General features: G+C 42.6%; 1 protein-coding gene across 1 annotated transcript in view; it reads left to right on the top strand.

The window, feature by feature from the left end:
• The window catches only part of CNTN3 (contactin 3), a 283,223-nt gene that overhangs the window by 118,878 nt on the left and 142,682 nt on the right, over positions 1-21,663 (top strand). The window contains exon 4 of the mRNA XM_004581629.3: positions 5,224-5,319. Coding sequence (XP_004581686.2) covers positions 5,224-5,319 — 96 coding nt within the window. The remainder of the gene's footprint in view (positions 1-5,223; positions 5,320-21,663) is intronic.

Genomic DNA, 21,663 nt, shown 5'->3' on the forward strand with positions numbered 1-21,663 from the left:
AATTTTATGACTTCAAATGTGTTATGTAAGTGGAATTGCAGAGTGTGTAACCTTTTAGGGTTGGTTTTTCCTAGTCAGTGTGATTCCCTGGAGATCCGCCTAAGTGGTATGGTGTATCAATAGTTAATCATGTTTCACTGCTGAGTGGTTGTCTGTGGCGTGGCTGTACTGCTGTTCATCCAGTCCTTCACCCCAGTGAAGGATGTCTGGGTGGTTTCCAGATTTGGGCCATTATAAATAAAGAAAGTTGTGGGAACTTTTATACGTAGGTTTTGCCATGAACCTATGTTTTTATTGCCCTGAGATAAATGTTCAAGTGTGCAATTGCTCCGTCGTTTGGTAGTTGTGTGGTTGGTTTTGTGAGAAACTGTCAAAGTGTTTTCCAGAGTGTAACAGTTTACACTCTCACAAGCAGTGTGTTTCTAGACTCTCCACGTCTGCTTCGGGGCTCTTTATTTGAGCTGTGTTGACGGGCAAGCAGTGCTGACTCGGTTTCCCTAACGGCTAACGGTATTGAACATCTTTTATATGCTTATTTGCCAGCTCTGTAGCCTTTTCTTTGAAATGTCCCATCATGTCTTTTGCAACATTTCCTTACTAAATATTATTTTTATTATTACTGAGATCAATAGATATTACTATTATTATTTTTGTTTTTAATTTGAGGACAGAAGTCTCAGCTGATTTCGCATTCCCCAAATGCCCACAGCAGCAATGGCTGGATCAACCAAAGCCTGGAGCTGGGAACTCAGTTGAGGGTCCAGCGTGAATGCCAGGGACCCAGCCATCACGCTGTTTCTCAGGGGACGGATGGACAGGAAGCTGGGGTTGAGAGTGGAGTCAGAACTCCAACCCAGGTATTCTCATATGGGATGTGCTAACTGCTCACCCACCTGACCTCCTGACCCCCTTGCCCTGTACTATTGAATTTTGAGAACTCATGTTCTTTTAGCTACTCCTCCTTTACTGATAATTGGTTTACAAATATTTTTCCAGATGTGGCATACAATTTTTTTGGGGGGGAGGTGCTTTTGGACAGCTAGAGTTTTCAGTTTTAACGAGGCCCTGTTTACCGATCTGTCTTTGTTGTGGCCTGTACTCTGTTGGTGCCAAGTCTAAAAGCAGTTTACCAGATTTGAGATCCCCAGAAATGTTCTGTAGTATTTGTTTCTAGAAGTCCTGCAGTTGTATGTTTCCTATTTAGGCTCATGACCCAATTTCAGTTCGTTTATATAGAGGAGTGAGGTTAGGTTGACGTTCACAAAATGATTCTTCCACTTTATTCTTAGTCAAGATTATCTTAGCTTTTCTAGAGCCATGGTTATATCTACAAAGTAAAAATAAAATGAAATATATTCTGATAGGAATTGCATTAAACTTGAATGTGCATTTAGGAAGAGTTGGCAGCCGTGTTGAGTTGAATCATCCATGAACATAATGTCTTTGCATTTGTGTGGGCCTCTGTGATCTCTCTTTTTTCCTTTAATAGACACCTTTTATTTTTTAGTATGAAGATTATTAACATGTTTTGTATTGTATAATGAAGATATTCCATCTTTGGAATAAGTACAATTGATTTTGAAGTTTTATTTTATTTTTAAGTGTTTCATTTTAGTACATAGATTTTATAACCTGTAACCTACTTAGTTCACTTATTACTAAGAGGGTTTTTTTTGGTCAGATTCCTTTTGCTTTTCTATTTATGCAATCATATGATCTCAAATAAGTATACTTTGTTCCCTTTTTAATTAATTATTGTAGTCACTGGAACTTCTGTGTTGAAGAAAATGATGAGAATGGACATTCTAATATTAAGAAAAGAATGTTCATCCATTTACCACTAAATATAGTGTTAGCTGTGGTGTTTCATTGACCTTATTAATTATGTTGGCCTATTTTAAAGACTGGCTACTTATGGACGCTAGTACAAAGAAGCCTTAGAAAGGACTGCAAGAGAAATAGGAAAGTCTCCATTCAGCCTCTACTGGACTTGGAATTTAGTTTCATTTGCAAACAGAGCTGTCATCAGTATGAGTCTTGCTGAAATTGAACCACGTGCAGCATACAACATCATTTGTGTTTGAGATACTTTTGTAACCTCTCAGGTATTATAGTAATTGGGAATATTTTTACACATGTCTAGTATATTTCTCTTATAGTAACTAACTGTTCCAACAAAAGGTGCAAAAGCAGTGGTCTAGCTTGACTGTGATCTATGTGATCTGATGTGCCTGTTCTCTGACTATGCTGCTGCCTCTGGCCAAAGGAAGAATGAGGGAGGGTGAGGAACGCAGGCAGGAGGCAGTGTGGGATGCGAAACATCACTGTGAAACCCATGGAACTGGTTCACTTTATACAAATAAAAAGTTTTTAAGAAGAAAGACAAATACTTTAGTCTTCCTTGTATGTGAGAGCTAAAGGGAAAATAATCATAAAGCAAGAACGAAAAAGACATGCATGCATATCAGTCTTGCTGTAAATATGATTTTGCCAAAACAGTGCTTTCTATCTTTGCCCAATTGTTAAGAAGGGTATTTTCTACTAAGGTTTCTATGACTCGTGATTATTTTTAAATTTACAGTGTTTCAGTGGAATTGATGTCTTTTCATTTGGTCACTGTATGGAGATCTTGCCTGTATCCCTGCTGGACCACGGGGCCAAGGGCTGGGCGTGTGTTCGTTTGTTTTCTTTTGTTTTTATTTTTCTTACTTTTTTTGCAAGTTGGTCCCTTCATCTAGTCATCTCAACAAGTGAAAAATGAAAACAAGGGAAAAAAAATCTCCCCAACACTTTACCTGCAACGCACACCACCATCCAGCTGGTCAACTTGTAGTCTGCAAGGCATCTTTCTCACCTCTCGGTTTAGTATTCATGCCTCGATGTACTTCCTGCCATTTAAAACGCAGCACATGCCATTTAGAACGCAATTCCTGTCTCCCTTCTATCCATGTTGAAAGCAGACCTTCACACATTCAAAGCCTAGTACTGAGTGGGCTAGTGTTTTATAAGCTCTCAATTAATGGTTGAAAAAGTGACTGGCTTCCCTTGTGCTGCGTGCGTGGTTGTTTCATGGACTATCTCCTAGGCATTTTATATATTCCAAATAGTTTGAAGATTAATGGGATGCATAATCAGAATTGAACTCTATACATATAAATGGCAAACTGCATCATGGGCCTTGGTATATGGGTAGATTCTGAGCTCAGGCGCCTGGGCTGCAGCGTGGTTGGCAAAGCCGTGCTCACCGGGCTGGCATTCCATAGGAGCACCAGCTGTTCCATTTCTTCTCCAGCTCCCTGTTAATGTGCTAGGGAAAGCAGCAGAACGTGGCTCAAGCGCTTGTGCCCCCGCGCCCATGTGGAAGACCCAGAAGAGGCTCCTGGCTTCTGGCTTCAGTTTTTTTTAAAAATCCCGAATGATGGTTAGACAAGAGATTCTTGGACTACCCTTCAAGTAACTTAAGCTAACAAATCAGAATGCTAATGTTTTATAGGAAAAGAAAAACAAAACAAGCAAAAAGCCCGCCGTGGTCCCAGTGCTCTGCTGTGCGCATAGCCCCGTGCGCTCCATGAGCTGCCTCCATCAAGTCTGGGAAACCATGCCCCTTGCCCTCTAGGCACTTCCGAGAAACACAGAGCGCAAGTCCGGACCAGTAAGTGGATCTGTGCTTGGGCAACAAAACGATCAAGATGATATATAGTTGGTTTTGAAAAAAGAAAAAAAAAAAGTTGTATTTGGATGTTCTTTTTCCATGAGTAGGTTACAGTCTTATATGATGTGCTTTCTCATTGAACCCTTGGGAAACATTTTGGATGGTCTGGTTTTTCAGTTCTAATTGAGCCACACTTCGAGAACCTCATTGTTTTGAGAATATTGCATTTTAGCAGCAGATTAAGACGGTAACTAGTGCAATGTGATATCTTTTCTGTACGGCACCTCTGCTAAAAATATGTATATAGCTCTGTTTTGTTTTCTGGGCATAGTGTGTGTGTGTGTGTGTGTGTGAATTTTGCTGAAGCATTTTACTCTGTACTTAAAACTCAGCAATTTAATACCATTTTTAACGAACAATAAAATAAAGCACACTGGCTGTCTTCCTTCAGCTACTGACTTAAGGTGCTTAGAATAGTCATAAGTGCCTACAATTTGTAGTTTTATGAATTTGAAAACAATGATTGGCTATTTTGATTTTTCCAAAAGAATGTTGAAATCTTCCAGGTTATATTCTAAAACATGAACACTGCCTCACTTTCTGCAGTCACTACTTATGCAATTTATTGCAACCCTTAAGAGCTATGAAGTGAGTATATCTTCCACATATTGACAATGCAATTGTTCTGGTACAGAAAGCAACACCATGGAGTCTACTAACGCTGTAATTCACAGGCTTTTTTTTAAGGCAGAGTTTAGAAAACTGGCAGATCTTCTTTTCTCCTGGTGTTGTTTTTTCACGATACCAGTAGGATTTTCTCTGTACTGTCGTCTAATGCTAGAAAATACGAATAACTCTTTGCTGTCTTGGATTGTTGTTGGAAGAAATTAAATGTTTCCTAACAGTAGCTGCTTATATCAAAACATTGTATTCCCTAGATTACTAATCACGTGAAGAATTTTAGATGCCACTCAGGGTCTTTTTTGTTTTTAAAGCAGTACATTAAAAAGGCATGGATAGACTTAATTTACTGTTATTCATCAAATCCCACTTGGTACGTGCAACAATATATGTCTTCTACAGAATCCCGGCAGGATATGGTACAAATTCTCAGGTTACATCCAGGACCTGAGAATTTTCAGGTCTGTTTGTAAATATTGGTTCCAGATAGAAGGAAATACACTTAGGCTATGTAGAGAAATTCAGACATGGTTGGCCGTCATTACAAGATGATGACCAAAGTTTGCATGCTATGATTAATCACTGTGACACATGTGGGCGCCATATTTTTCGCAGGTATGTTTGATTCAGAATATTTCCTTTCCTCCTTTGAACCATATTACTTGTTTAGTTCTGATACATGGTTTTACTACTTTGGAGAGTCTCCTGGCAGCTTTCTACACCGGGATAGGTGTATGTCTGTATTGTATTATTGAACTTCTAAAAGCCTTAATAAAAACATCTAGAGATTTCCAAACTGCTTTGCGAAAGAAAGAAAATAAATTTCTTTGGGTAACGTGTGACTTGAATTATCCTCTCTGAAATCTACTTTTGTTTTGTCTCCACATCAGATCTTGAAAATTTTAAAACCAAGATGAGGAGCAAGGTGTCAGTGCGTGAAGGCCAGGGTGTTGTCCTGCTCTGTGGACCCCCGCCACACTCGGGAGGTAAGGACTGCGTGTTTATGCTTTTCATTTCTATGGGAAAGTTTCAGGGCAAGGCCCACAGCGTTCGGCCTGGTACTGGTTTTGTAAACTGCCTCCTTGGAGCTTGAAAACCTGAGCGTTGGAGTGTGTCATCTGCCTTGGAATATAAGCAGCTCTGCAGAATTAGGTCATCCAGAGAAGTCAATGAGCATAATTTACAGGTTCGGACAAGGAGGATTTTAAAGGCAAAGGAAGTCAGAGATTCGTTTTGATCATCTAATGCCTGAACAATGCTTTGTCATGACATCATTATCTTTTGTTGTTTAGGTTTTGACACTGGCACAAATTGAGGTCTGTATACACACCTCTCTCTCTCTCTCTCTCACACACACACACACACGCACACACACACATTAATATGTGCGGTTGGACTACCCTGTAAATATCAAATATATATACAGTATCTTCAAAAAAGGTCATGCAAAGTGCATGTTAGGAAAAAAGTTGTGCATGGGTTTCAAAAATTAGGGGTACCAAGATAAGCTTACCTTTTGCTTCCGTGTTTCTAAGAGCTGTTTGCAGTCTGCCGGTAGATTTGAGACACTGTGTGTATAGCAGCACCTTATCTTCACCAGGACATTAGAATTACAGATGGGTTGCTGCATGGGGATACAGTGAAATATACTGGCCTGAAATGCATTAGTATAAACTGAAATGGGTTGCAGGAAACTCAGCAGCTTAAGAAAACAGATACAGTGAAAATGAACTTGAACAACTTAGGAAAAGAGTTTAATTAGCTCCCCAGTATGAGGTTGAAATGCTGGTTTGATTTGCCTCTCATGTTCACTGTTGTAACTTGGTCACTTTGGGGGACAAAAAGGGCGTTATTAATATAGAAATCACACTTCTGCAAGAAACACACAGATTTTGCTGTAGAGAAGATGAGACTCGCTGAGAGATACATGAGTGATAGAAGATCTTTCTGATCGGTATGGAGCTTAAAGAGTTTATTTCCCATCATGATAAATAAAGCTTCATCAAAGGGAAGTATTCCAGGCTTTCTTTGTACTATGACATATAAGACAAAGTCCCTTTCCCCCAAAGATTTTTCAGTTTCAATAAAAAAAACTCAACCTTATATAACATGTATTTCCTATTTCCAACACCTGTCACTGCGAAATAGTTATGCTATCTGAAGATGTGGCTTACTCATAGATATGACTGGCATCACATTGGTCAATGTGGTTTGAAATTGGACTTTGTAATTTATTTATGATTCATCCATTTACGTATTTGAAAGGCAAAGTAACAAAGAGAGAAATCTATCTGATCCACTTCCCAAAAGGCCAGAACATCCAGGGTAGGACCAAGTTGAAACCAGAAGCCAGGAACTCCAACCTGATCTTGCTTACGAATGGCAGGGGCCCACACACTTGGTGCTTGGGCCATTCTGCAGTGTTTTCCCAAGCACGTTAGCAGGAAGCTGGATCAGAAATGAGGCAACTGGAACTCAAACTGGCACCCCAATGTAGAAGGCAGGTGTCCCAAATGGAATCCACTGTGCTTTAATGCTGTTACACACACTCCAGTAGAGTGCATTTTGCTCAAATCTTTTTCATTTTATTAATAATTGATTTTATTTTTGCTGATGAAGTTCCAGAGGAGCTTTACAGGCTCAAGTATGTGACTCCACGTACTTGTCCTTTCTGGTTGGAAATACATGGGATGGGGGGGACGCTGTATTTCAAATAAGATTCTAGGAAACAAGACCCCCATGACTTGAGAACTCAGAGCATGCTCAGGAGAGCAGGTATCATTGACCCAAGGCATACCTCCCCCAGAGCTAGAGTGTATAAGCAAGTGACCAGAGCAAGGAGGGGCATCCAAAAACCCAATTCTCATTGATCCAAGATTCCTTAATGCTGAAATTTCTATTCATAGTCCACAGCCACACGTCTGACACGTTGGCGTAGGAGCTCCCGTGCATGGACCTGTGTCAGCATTTTTCTGCACCCAGGGCCCCAGCGTCAAGGCAGGTTTATAACAGGCAGTCAGTCAATATCGATTGGACAGATGAACGCATTCCAGAAACGAGTTCATGAATTCTTTTTTCAGGTTTGGTCAGCTATAAATGCGTTTTTGAAAATTCACTGGCAACATTGTTTCTGGAGGTAGAAGCAGTTTCATCACCAAAATGGGTGGCAGGCAGTCAGTTGTGTGGCGACAGATCCACGGAACCCTTGCATATGCTGGTGTTGTTGACTGCGGCACTGTAGTTCATAGAGAGTGGGCCAGGTCAGCACGAAGCCAATGTGGTGACTCCAGGATATATCAGTGCTGGCCGAGAAGGCTTCCTCTCAGAGCTCTCCGCCCCTGTGCTGGTGGGGTTTGTCCCACCCCCAGATGCTGCACAGTACCTGGAGGACATGGCTTGCTCTCTCTGTTTTCTCTATTTTGTATGCCTTTTAGTAGCTTCACGTTTCTTCTTCTCTACCTTGTCTGTCCATGGTTGAAAATGTTTACATGTGCTACTTTGTGGTAACTAAAGATGCTATTCTGTTGTACTTATGTCATTCGCCTTCCCATAACAGCCTCCCAGAGGAGCACAAGAAGGTTATAATATTAATGATGGATGATAATAATGGAAATTAAATTGATCAGACTTCTAATAGTTGTCCCAGCAGTCTCTATCAAAGTGCATCATAGATGCTAGGCAGTGGGTGAACCCTCTGCGAAATTATCAGCTAGTGAGATCGGTTCTTCTGGTTGATGGGATAGAGAAAGACAGGTGGAATCAAGAAACTGAGACTGAGAAAGGAGCTGTCAGCCAGCTGCGGCTGACTGCCTTGAGCCCAGACCGCGGACACATGAGGCAGGAAGCCAGACACGAACCTCCACACAAAACCTCCCGGGTTTCAGAAAGCAAGTAGCCTTGCTACAACCAGAGCGGTGAAGAACTGGAGTGTGGCTGTGCTGGCTCCTGGCCAGGGCTCTCTCCAGTCACAGAACCATTCTCTAAATTATCAGGCATGAGTCCCCACTAGGAACGTTGCTGTCCTCTGCCAAGAACTTCTGGCATTTCAAAATGGAAAGCAGCCGAGTTAATGGTTTTGTTTTAATGCCATCAGCAATACCGAAGTCACATTAGCGGAAATATCCCTAGAGTTCAACCAGATGCCCAGCTCGGGCATGCTGGAGCCCAGTTGCTGCTCAGACTTTAATTGCAAATCCATCATTTTGGGACTTATCAAATGCAGATTCTGGCTCAGGGCAGTGGGTTGAGGTCTCAGATTCAACATTGTTATTACGCTCCCCCCGGGGGGTCGATGCTGCTGGTGCAAGGGCGCCTCTGAGCAGGGGGCATCAGTCTGCTCCTAATTAGTGTCTGTTACCTTGCTCTGCATCCTTATCCTCCCCTGTGCCCTACCACATTTCTCAGCCCGGACATTAGGATGCTTTGGGCACTCCAGAAACAAAACTTTAAGTGGCTGATACAACAGTCCTGTTTCCCCCACTTGAGCTTGAATTGTCTTGCCCATGATTTTCTTGACATTGGATTAGGCATGGGGCCATTAGTTAAGACACTGCTTGGCATGCGCACAACCCACCGCAGAGTGTCTGGGTTTGGGCTGCAGATCTGCTCCTGATTATAGGATTCTGCTAGTGCGGGCCCTGGGTGGCAGGAGTGATGGTTCAAGGAGCTGGGTCCCTGGCACGCCTGTCAGAGTCCTGGGTTAAGTTCCTGGCTTATCTTTGGTCTGGCTCATCCTTAGCTGTGTGGACGTTTTAAAAATGAACCAGTAGGTGGGAGCTCTCTTTCTCTCTGTTTATCTGACTTTGTGTCTCTGGTTCTCTGCCGCAACACACACACACACACACACACACACACTTTATCCTGATTAACTGTCTTGCTCGATGACCTTCCAGGTCTTTCAATGCTTGTATATTTTTGTTTTTAACCTCGTAGGATTGTGAGTCTATGGTGCCCCTTTTAAGGAGGGTCCCCACAATTGTAGGTATAAAAGAAAGAAGTTCTCACTGCCCCCACACACACCTGTGGGGTGAAAGGGAAGCACTTACTTCTAACAGAAGCAGCGTACCCTAAAAGGACACTTTTCAGACTTTGAAATTAAATTGAACCCTGTCATGGATGCGGGTGGAGTCACCCTCTGCCATGTGCTTGAGTTTCTAATAAAATATCCATGGGTGTCACTAAACTCTGGATACTTCTTCTTTTTATTTGTTAAGATTTTGTTTGAAAGCCAGAATGAGAGAGAGCCAGAATGAGAGAGAGAGAGGAAGAGATCTCCCATTCCTTGGTTTACTCCCTCCCCAAATGGCCTTAGTGGTGGAGGCTGGACCAGGCCAAAGCTAGGAGCCCTGAACTTAAATCCCAGGCTCCCACATGTGTGGCTAGGGCCCAAGTACGACAGTCATCATCTGCCTCTTTCCCAGGCACAGCAGCAGACAGCTGAACAAAAGCTCAGGAGTTGGAACTGGAACCAGCACTCGGATAGGAGATGCCAGCATTACAAATAGGCTCCACTTTGGTTCCTTTATTCGCAAAGAGATGAAAGCATCAAGCGCTAATGAGATACCAGTAGATGCTCCATGCACCCCTAGACACAGCTCTCTCTACCTTCTCCTTTTAATGGGTGCTTCAGGAGTTAAGGGGTCCTAGGGAGGCTTAGCCATTTGGGAATTGTGAGGCTGTGGAATCGGGACCAGCCCAAGATTTTTTATTTAGTATGGGTTTGATTTTTTTTTTTCCTGTAGCCAGCAATATGATCTGTAGGAACCAGTGCCAAGCTGTTTAGTGACAGAGAGCAAGTATTGTCCTGACCTGGCTCTCCCCTGTGTCTCTTGCTTTCTACTCTTCCTTCTGTTTTGGGGACCTTTCATGAAATTGTCTAAAAAGCATGTGTTCCCCTGGTGAAATAAATTTATAATTTCTTTGAGATAACAATCAGAAAAGTTCTCCCTAAAAAGATTAGACAAGGACCTAAGTAAACATCTTCAAGTAGGAGATTGCACTAATACACATCCTTCTTCAACACCTCTATGCACTTGGATGAAAGTTGCAACAACCAGGGGCTAACTCTGCTCAGGAGCAGCCCCGGCATCTGATGGGTTAAGAAGGGAGCGCTCAAGGGAAAATCCTGAGAAAGCTGGGAAGTTGTGCAATTACCCTGTGGTTGCTGAGATCATCCCCAAAGTATTTAGAAATTAAATGCATGAGAAAAAGATAAGGCCACAGGAGTACCTCATGATAAATACAATTTGACAAGGATTCCTGCATTAATCGAAGAATTATACACACACACACACATATATTACCAAAGAGTTCAGTTTTGCCCAGTATGATAAAATGGATTCTGAATCAAGAAGAAACTTGAACTTTGTCCCAGGGATGACTCACCAAGTGACTTTGCTCTCCAAGTCCACCTGCGGGATGAGCGATGCACATTTTCTTGAGCAAGCAGCCCTGCACGCTGCCATGCTGTGTGGCAGCATCGCCCTCGGGGTGTGAAGGAGGAGACAGTGAGACGCCCAGCAGCAGGAAGTGGAGGGTGAAATGACTGATGCTAAAAATTGCTTTGTAAGACCTGGTGTGACAGAGGTGAGAACTGTTAGCAAGGTAACCAGATGGTGTGGGATTTACACCCTCTGTATCCACATCTTTATTTTTATTATTATTTTTTAATTTCCCCAAGCTGGGTAGGCAGAAATACAACAGCCATCTCAGCTAGCATAGATTTAGGAGCCCGAGGAACAGGTGCCCAGTTGGAAGTTTCATCTCTTTGAGAATATGTGTGATTGCAGGAGACTTTATCTAGATGCTAAGACAGTGCTGGGGATATAAAATTATAGCTGAAAACAGTAGTTTCCCCATGTACATTAGTTTGTAATCATAATCTCGCGTTGCTTCAGCCACTTATTTCTCCTGGAAGTGCTGTTCTCTCCCATTCTGTCTGGCAGTGCAATGAAACTTAACAGCAGAACGCTTTTCAAAATGTTGAAGTCAAGAACACAGTAACGCATTCACAGAAGCGCATGTCTTGTGCTCCCGTCGGTTGCGTCGCCACGTCTATACGTGGACTGTTCCTCCGAGAACCAAGTGGTTTCTCTCTCCTTGACAAAGCAGTGTGTCCAAGAGCTACATCATAGCTACATCAATACCCTCACAAAGTGGGAAGTCAAGACTCTGATGCGTGTGACTGGGGAGTGATGGAGGAATTGACATATGTGCCACCGAGGGTTGTTTGTTATTCATGGCTGCTAACCTGGGGGTAGGTTAAAATGGCATGGCAGCAAGTGAGAGAATCCATCTGTAGACGGAATGAATAATGTATTACCAGTGCAAAACTATTTTTTCAAAATATATTGTATGTCAATGTTGATCTGACTACTGACATTTCCAGGGATCTAAAATATTAACAAATTCATAGTAACGGCATAAGAATACTCTGATTCAATTGACACATCAACCTCGGCTGCTCCTCTATGGAAAACTGCAAAATATTTTGATCTCTAAAGAAATATTTGCCGTGGCGGAGAGTCCTAATTGTTACACATCCCTTTTGTCACTGAAAATGGAGAAGAAACGCCCCGAGTCTCCCTAAGCCGCCTTAATGTGGAAACAGGAATAAAAATGTTGAAGACTGCCTGCCTGTCTTCCTTCCTCCCTTCTTTCCTTGCTTCTGCCCATCCGTTCATCCTTCATGCCATTTGCCTCGTCTTTTTATTCAGTTAATAATTCACATAAGCTTCCGCCGAATAACTGCTATAATGGCGCTTCGTATAAATAGCCTTGGTATTGGAAAACATATTAGTAAACATGATGATATAGCCAAATCAATACTTGTTGAACCCCACTCAAAGTCACTCCCCAGGTAGAAGGCGTGGAACTCATGAGGTGGGAAATCAAAAGTTAAGAATTTTCCTGTACCTAGGGACCCATTGTGGCACAGGGAGAAACACCTGTGAGTTTCCCAGTGACATTGTTAGCTCAGGAATGACAATAGGAGATGCTGTGATCCTGGCTGACGCTGGCTTTGTTCCTCCCAGCACATCATCAAAGAAGGGAGCATGGCTTTCCTTCTGAGCTGGCACAGAAGCTCGGGCAGCTCCGTGGTTTGTCCAATGGCTGACAACAGTAGATTTGAACTTCATGCTTGTGTCTGTTCCTTTCTAAACAGCACTGACTCCATCTTCAGAAGTACACACACACACACACACACACACGCACACACACACACGCACACACACACACAGGAGGCATAGAGGATATAAGCCTGGCACTTGAAGCTAAACCACTTGTATTCCAATCATTTTTGACAGGTTTCTTAACCTCTACTTCTTATCTGTAATCATTGAACTATTATTATAGGATCATGGTAAGGATAGAAGAGAATAATACTTGAAACAATTGTCAAATTGTTTGAGTCTTGTTTTTTTAACCCAGATGCCAACCGTCCTCGCATGTTCACTATGGGGGACAAATACAAAATTGAAAATAAAGAACATTAGATCTCTCAAGAGGGTTTATTTGTTTGGTAGGCAGCTAGTTCAAGGTCACGAGCTTGGAAGCCACAGCCTCCATCAGCTATATGGTCCTTTTTGCCCACCTGGGATGCTCACTCATCACCACCTGGAACCTCAGAGGGCGCGATATTGTGTTGTGTAACCACTCCCCTCGCAAGCCCCCCTAAAGGTCCCTGATAGGGAGGGGCCCGCTCTCTCATCGCTCTGGCACTCTCAACCCTTGGCCTCCCCAGTACCTGCTTGCTCTCTGGCTTCCTGCGGACAGACTCCGAGGACAGGTATTCCCTGAGCACGGCCGCTATGTGTCTGTATTCCTCACCCTCTGCTCACTGCTTGAGTGGGACAATGAAGACAGCAATGCTAAGATGCTTTGTACTTCTAATTTGTGTACTTTCAAGAGTTCCAGCAGAGGTGAGGCCTAGCAGTGATGGAATGTGGGCAGAGAAGCCAGAGAAAGGTGAATGTCTGCAGCTTTGTGTGTCCAGGGTATTCGCTGTACGTCTCACAGGATAACTTACATTGCTGGGGAAACTGGGACATAGGTCTTCAGCTTAACGGATGGACTTCAGGGTAATGACCATTTGTTCTTCTTGGGGTTTTGCCTCAGACTGGATTGTCATATGGACTTCTCATCTGCTGATTTCTAGTGGGCCCTCGTATCACCAAGCTTGATTAATTAAGACTCTTTAACACACCCTGTATTTGTCTTGCATGGTCTCGCTCACACCCCTCAATATCCTCTGATTTTGTTATGCGTCCCAAGAATTGTCTTGCTTAGAATATTTGCCCTCTGTTTTAGGAAACGAAGTCCAGGAAATGTCTGGATTTCTGTCTTGTTTGGATCATCTGTGACTGAGGATGAAAGAGTTGGTTGTTTTTAACAAATAGTTCTGCCTGGAGACAGAGAAACAGGGATGCCCTTGAATGCCCTTTCTGTACTAGCAGCAGGCAGGGGGTCTTCCCCAGGGGATCCCTTCCTCACCAGCTAGTGAGTTTCAACTGGAATCAACTGATGGGCTCAGCACACCTGCACAAGGGCCAGTCTGATGCTGTCTTCTGGGAATTTGGTATTTGACCTTGAAAGTCCTTAAATTTGAATTTGAAAGCTTGGAACAGTCCTTTTCTATCACGCAGACTGGCACCTGAAGAAAGAATAAAGGTAGCAGAGGAGAGGCTGCAGAAAGAAGGCCAGGGATGGAGAAGAAGGACTGCCTTGCTTCATGGCAGTTCTATTCTTGCCCCTGGATGCTATACAGTAGCTCCAAATCCTTGCCCTGCATCCTGTCTTCACTTAGGCTGGCACTGATAGGTTTCTAGTTGTCACAAGCAAAGATACGCAACTGATGCAATGGTCACTATTGTCAGGGCCAAAAGTAAATGTGTGTGTGGGGGCAGAGTAATGAAAGCAGTGCCAAGAACAGGAGAGGTAGTATAAAAAAAAAAGAAACAATGGCTACATGTTTCTGCAGCTGTCCCATGGGCCATCCCCACATCCTTTTTTGATTACACCATGAGCACACCACAAATGGCCCTAGAAAAAGTCTAGGCCATGGGGATCAATGGGAAAGAAAGGTGGGTTCATTCCTTGCCACTTACACTTACTGTTTGTGGCGAGTTTCCCAAGCCCTGAGGAATGACACAGCCCAGTCTTCGTACTGTGTCTCCCCAGCATGGCTTCTTGCATTCCCTCCCCTTCCATTCTCTTTTCCCCTAAATGGTCTGCCACAGTATGATGAGAAAATTATTTTCTCCCATTTGAAAGACAGCTGAATTCTTACTGTGATTCCATCCGCCCACAGACAGAAGTCAGAAGGAACCTTAAGCCCATCGAAAAGATTGCATGCAGGGGCCCAGGGTTTTTAATCCAGTTACGGAGATAATGCTGCTACAAAAAAAACCCAAAATTTTCTTTTACAATTGCAGAGCTCTGATGAGCGATTTTTGTAAGTGTAAGTTAGGTTGTTAATTTCACGCACATCAAAGATGGTAAAGCTTTGCTTCCTAACATCCTTTCTCCAAGTCAGGGATGATAATTACTTGGTTGTTTTTGCCAGGAAGAAAATACCTTAGCATCCCTGGGTGAGACCTAGTGACCGCGGTCTAACAACAGGAACTGGACTTTGTCTGCTTTGCCATGAAAGTGCATTTGTGTGGATGCTATGTTTTAATTAAGAGTGCACAAGCTGCTCTAATGAAACAAACCCGAACATGCGTGAGCTCCAACTGAATGACATTTCTGGCTGGGACAGGACCCAAGTCAAGCTTTTTTTTTAATCCTGGGGCTATGGCTTCATCCCTTGTGCTTGTCCATTGCAACAGTAATAAAAGCTGTTTTTGAAGGAGCTTGCCTGTGGACCACAGTTGGTGTCTTCAAGGACAATTCGTGAGCGCTGATTAAAAAAAAATGACTAAGCCTCATTCTCTCAACACACAAATTAACAAGACAATTAAGGATGTGCTTTGTGGTCTTAAATTGTTTTTTATTAAATTCAGGAATATATAAAATAATTGCAAGAAAACTGTATAAGGCAGGCTCATGGCAGCTCCCAGTATTTGACAGTAATATATCAATACCCCAGGAAATAGTTTCCAAATTTGTTTCACAGCTTTTTTTTTCTGAGTAAGTATTTGCCTCTTATGATGTCCAATCATAACTTATTTTTTTTTGAGAAGTTTCTTATGTACCCGAAGAGGAATAAATCAGGTAGCTAATTAATCAAAGGTAGTGGAAATATATTAAATGCTATTTTACTATATGAAAATACCAACTGTGTAATTTGTCAGAAAGATTCATTTATTTCTTTTATTTGGAATGCAGAGAGAGAGAGAGAGAGAGAGAGAGAGAGATGTGGATGTGACTACTTTGCCTGGGCCAGGCTGAAACCAGGAGCCTGGAGCTTCTTCTGGGTCTCCTGTGTAGAACAGGGGTCAATGGACTTGAGCCATCTTCCTCTGCCTTCCCAGGCTTTCCAATGCATTAACAGTAGGAGCGGCGAGAATAGAAGTGGAGCAGCTGGGACAGGAACCAGCACCTGCAACGTGGCAGCTTAAACCCCTAAACCACGACACTGGCCTCCAACTGTGTCATTCTTGAGACTGAGACAAGCTAAATGACAGCTGTCCTTGAAAGCCAGGGTCCCTTGAGGACACATCCTGGTCCCACAACTACACTAGCTCCTCAACAGAATTGCACCTGATTCTTCTATCACAGCTATGACTAAACCATTTTCTTTCTGAAGTACTTTTTGTGTAAATCTGTTTCCCTTTTTAGCTCACATTCTCGGCGTTTGCAGTAACATCATTTGAAAGTGTTGGACATTTTACAGCCTATGCCTCGTACAGTTTTTCAGTTTTTCTTTTGAGTTTTTCACAGCATCTCCTCTGTCCACCAAGCAGGTGTGTCCTACCCAGCACGACCTGCTTCGTAGGACTATGCGATGAAGGAGGGCCTATGTTAAAAACTACCCAGAGTTGAAATCTGTGTTGCTGTCACAAAACCCTTATTTTCTCTTGTGGGTTTTCTATTTTTATCAACATCCATAACCCCCAGAGATCATTTGGGTGACTCGGTACAGATTTTCACAGCATTCTCTTGTGCGAAAATAATAGATATCACATACAAATGTGTTGCTCATTTGAAAGAAAAGAGCTTTTATCAAAATGCCAGGGAGGCAAAGGCAGCCATTGTTTGGTTTTTCAGTGTCTGTATAAAAGGACAATATTCATTTTAGGTACCCAAGAATAAGAGTGCAACGGACAGCATTTCCCATACTTCCTTGAGAAAGGAAGCCTTGGGAGCGGAGTATCCTACAGGACCAGACAGTCTATAAGCTCTTGTCAGGAAGGACTGAGCAACCTGGAAGACAGGAAACTCAAATCGTATTCAGAACAACCTCTATGAAACATACAAAGGGATTGTTAAAGTGCTTGTGGAGACGCTCTGATACACCATCGTCTAATTGCACAACTTCCTCTTCAGCTAGAGTGATTTCATCTGTAACTGTTTCAAATGTCCTTCCATCTGAATATTTTGTAAAGATAAGATTCTGTACGGACAAATGATAAGCAGGAGACGGTGATGGAGACAGAGGCGAGGGAGGGAGGGCGCCCCTTGTATTTTATCACTGAGAAAGTGGAATTACTTGCCCGAATTTCTTCAGATTCGACTTGTCTGTAGTCTTCTTGATAGATTATTGGGTGGTGTCGCCATTTGATCATTATGAAATCTGGGGGAGAAAATTAAAGGGTTGCTTTGACTAGTTAATGTACCTCTGGCATTTTGTAAATTCAATTAATTAAGTGTGGATCACATTACATCTGTTGCAGTGATCACAACAGGCTGATGTTTGCTGGGGAGGAAGGAGCCCATCAATCATCCGTAATCACGGATCCTCAGATAAGGGGACCCTTTTCTGGCTGGCTTACAGTCACCAGAGCGGGTTTTCAACTCTACTGCTAAAACATATTGCATTCCACAACTCTCTTAAGAAGGCCTATTCTGTTTGCACTTGAGATGTGAAAAGACATCTCTCGTGCTGATGTATGTAGACTTAAAGCAATCTTTTTCAATCATTATAACCTTTAAGCAGCACTAACATCCCTCTGGATGCTATGACCTTCTCTCTCTGCGTTATGCTTTTTGACAGCTCAGAGAAACAGTATACCTGACATCTGGTATACACATGAAATGTTAATTTGCAGCTCCTGCTTAATATTGCCAACCACGCACAGATTCTCATGTGATCTGTTTTGCTTTCCGTGTGGCTGTCATACAATGTCTGTCCGTGTTTTCTAAATCTAGTACTCGTAAATGTTATTTTTTGATTTCCCTAGCTGTGTTATCTAATTCTTGGATCATTGGCAAAGGTGAGGCCAGGGAAGGTTGGAGCAAGTCCTTAGCTCCACTGGGAGAAGGGCTGGACTATGAACAAGATACAGCTATGGAAGTTGAATCCCAGCATCCCCAAGGCGTAATGGAGGCTTGAGTAGGCAAAGGAGAATGAAATTCTGTACCTCTAAGAGCCATCTGTTCTGACTGTATTTCACAAAAGGTCTTCAAACTCCATAGTTTCCTAATTCCTGATGAAGTGTGTTGGAGATACATAGATGGAGTTACAAAGCATCAGCCAATCTCTTCCACTAAGTGGAAGGAAATGCCAGTTAGTTGAGTCACCCAAACCAGAGCATCATCATACTTTTGAAAAAAAAAAAAAAAAGAAAAAACTTCCAGGGAATAGTAGGAGTTGGTGTGATCCGAAACTGAATAGCTGGCCAAGTAACTTGAAGACAGCTGAAGAAGGGACTTCTTGACAGAGGGACCAAGCATTAAACAGATAACCTTTGGATCTCATTTGGAAGGGCGGTGTAGAGAAAATTTACAATCAAAAATACTTTTTTTTTTTCAAATAAGCTTTTAGTTTCTGTGCGTACAATCAGGCACAGAATCCTAGGTGGAATTGTAATAGGAATTGAAGCAGCTGGCAGTTGGTTTATGAGGACTGTTAAGAGAAACAAATTTGATAAAATCAATTCAAATGAGTGATTTTAACAAGGTGTATTTCAGTGAACAGGGCAGCACTTAAAAGTAAGACTTCAGAAACTCCCCCTTTGCAACAGAGTAACAGGAATGTGTTGGAATGACTTGTGAACTCAGGGCACAGAGATACAATGGTTGTTGTGATGTCATTTGGCTTGGTCATATATGATCTGATGTGCAGGCCCTAGTTGTGTAACCACTCAGCTGCTTGGCGATGTGGGATCGGCTGAGGTTCATTTTTGGTGGCGGTTTTGAGAAATTTAGAAATATTTTCAGGTGAAGTTCCTATGTTGTCTGTGAGCTCTGGCTTCAGAGACCATCTCAGGTGACCAGCCTGTTTAACAGGAGTGTCATAAGACATCCTGAGAAGAAACAGACAGGCGGCCTGAGTAGAAGTGAAGTACTTGAGCAGGTTTTGTCCAGGAAAGCTGTTGTTTTAACGTGTGTGTGTGTGCGCACGCGCAGAGTTTTGCTGAAAGGCTTAAAAGCTAATGCACTAGGGTCCGGTGTGATAGCGCAGTGGTTGAAGTCCTTGCTTTGCACATGCCCGGGATCCCATATGGTCGCTGGTTCTAATCCCAGTGGCCCTGCTTCCCATCCAGCTCCCTGCTTGTGGCCTGGGAAAGCAGTCAAGGACAGCCCAAAGCCTTGGGACCCTGCACCTGCGTGGGAGACCTGGAAGAGCTCCTGGCTGCTGGCTTTGGATCTGCTCAGCTCTAGCCGCTGCGCTCACTTGGGGAGTGAACCATCGGATGGAAGATCTTCCTCTCTGTCTCTTCTCCTCTCTGTATATCCGTCTTTCCAATAAAAATAAGTAAATCTTTTAAAAAAAGCTTTGCACCAGCTTTTAAGAAATGTAGCAGGAACAAAAAGTGTATAGGCAGTTACAAGAGTATTTCAAGGTGTTTGTTCAAAAATGGAATTAGGTGGGAAGTTTATTTTGGTGCAACAATTTAGAAACCCATGCAGCTGGTATTTCATCACATGCATTTTTGAAGACCCTGGCAGACATGGATTGCAGCATTTTTTTGGCACCAAAACAAACTGACTTAGCTTTTCTTTCTGTTTTCTCACAAGCACCTTCAAGCACTCTTGTACTCTGGTTTAGTCCTGAAAGAATGCCGGTGTGTCTTTTGGAGCTCCCTTTAGATGGTCCCGCTGAAAAGACGGGAAAGCTTCGTTAGCCACCCAAACCGTGGAGGCAGGCTACCTGGAGATTGTTTCTGCCATCAGCGGATACAGAAGCACCTGTTACAGGATCATGATTCCCAAAGAAACAGCTCCTGACTCCTAATGGGAAGCCTAGGAAATGTTCCAGAGAACAACAAATCCAATAACAGGAGCTCAGAACAATGTCTGCTGTGAACTGTGGAATGGGGTGTGATTGCATTGGATGATTAAATTGATGGTGGGGTTGGAGATGGCCCTTCCAATCTGGCCTGTTTGGGAAGGTAGCCACGGCAAAGAGATCCAGGAAGCAAGTCAATTCTCAGGCCTCTGGCTTGTGTGCTCCAAGGACATAGACAAATTCGCCATCTAAATGCAACTGCGAGAATTAAAATGGGCACTGCCTCCTGAGTGGAGCTTACTCCTGCCTTCCTGATTTCTTTGATACCTTTTAAAAACCAGCCATTGTTGCTAGACCGGGGAGATAATCCCGGGATAAGATTTACTCAATACAAACCTTTTATTAAAGGCCTACAACATTGAGTTCTGGAGAATTTTGTTTTCCTTTTCTGAAACACTAGTTAGATCAGATTTTTTCAAAAGCACATCAGAAATATTCCCAGTCTTAAATCCAGGGATTTATGTAACACCAAGTTGCAGGACCAGTGGGAAATTAATTTCCTTTGAAGCACATTAACTTGGAGTTTTCTCCCTCCCACGGTGCAACAGAATGTAGTCTAGCGTCTTTGATGACCTCTTAAGGTCCTACCTACCCTGAGTTATAAGCGGACTGCAGGGGATCTGTGATTGCCTGGGCCACTCTGGCTAAGTTGAAAAATATCAGGTCAAAAAAGATTAACTGAAGACTCATCACGTTGCTCACACTCACTAGCAACCATTAGGGAATCTAGGAAGAAAGCTCTGTGGTATGTTTTCATTCAAATAGGAAGGCATGTGCAGCTCCTTTGAAATGCCGGGCTACTGTACTTTTTCCAAATGAGATGCCTTTGAGTGGATTCAGTACAAGCATTATTTGTCAACATTTTTCCAAACTGATTCCTTTAAGATGCTTTAAGATGCTGCTTGGTCCTGTGCTTAGAGTCTCCCTCTGATTTTACCCACACCTCCACACCTCTTCTTCCTGTACCCACAGACAGCGGAAACTCTTCAGTGCTCTTCTCAAGTTCCATGTTGCTTGTATCTTGGGGCCATTACATGGAAAAGTATAGAATATTTCAGTGTAATATTAGGGAATTCAGTGTTTGATCCTGAGAGAGAATGAAGGACTCTTTGCACTACCATGTCACTCTGAGTCCTCGGGTCCAAAAAGGAGCTGCTTAGCAAGAGAAGTCTCATTCTTTTGTATAGTTTTCAAGATACAGTCTGACATGGCGGAGTTGTCATTCTAGCCCCGAAAAGAATGAAGAAGTGCATGTTCTTGGGTGGAAGGCTCCTATATATCTTTTCATTATTGTTTTCTTCTGCAGGTAGAAACATAAGAATTACCAGCAGTGAGAGATACTGTAGCTTTCTAGTTTAGCAGTTACTTTGGGGAGCCTGGGAGTTACATGCATGCATCCATATATGGAGTTTCCTTAACCTGTTGACAAAATGATAGAATCGCCTTCTCTGGCTGGAGGAAAATCGCGCATGTGTGAAAGGAAGGTGTTGGCTGGCACAGCCTCCTGCTGCATGTGGTTAAACTGAAGGAGCGTATTGACAGGAAGATACCAGAATGAACCCAGGCTTTCCCTTTGAAGGCACTTAAAACACAAACAAACAAAAAAAATCAATTCCTGGTGTGTGTGTGTTTTTTTTTTTTGCCAATGATAAAAGCAGTGATGCTTATTATAGATTTTTTGTAGAAAATGGAGTATGTTTAAATAACAAAAGTAAAATTACCCATGTACCTATAATGCCATTGTTTTTTCTTCTGTGTATTTTTCCATGATTGAGAACTACCTTGCAAATTTATACTTTTTCCCATTAGCCTAGGCAGTTCCCAACGACAGTATAAACACCTCAGAAGCGATCTTGATTGTGAAAATGGTAACCTTACCTTTAAAAATAAGACTTTTCAGTCATTCCCTAAATTCGGAGACGATTGATAATGCTGC

This window comes from Ochotona princeps, chromosome 21 (assembly GCF_030435755.1).
Source record: "Ochotona princeps isolate mOchPri1 chromosome 21, mOchPri1.hap1, whole genome shotgun sequence".
Taxonomy (NCBI): domain Eukaryota; kingdom Metazoa; phylum Chordata; class Mammalia; order Lagomorpha; family Ochotonidae; genus Ochotona; species Ochotona princeps.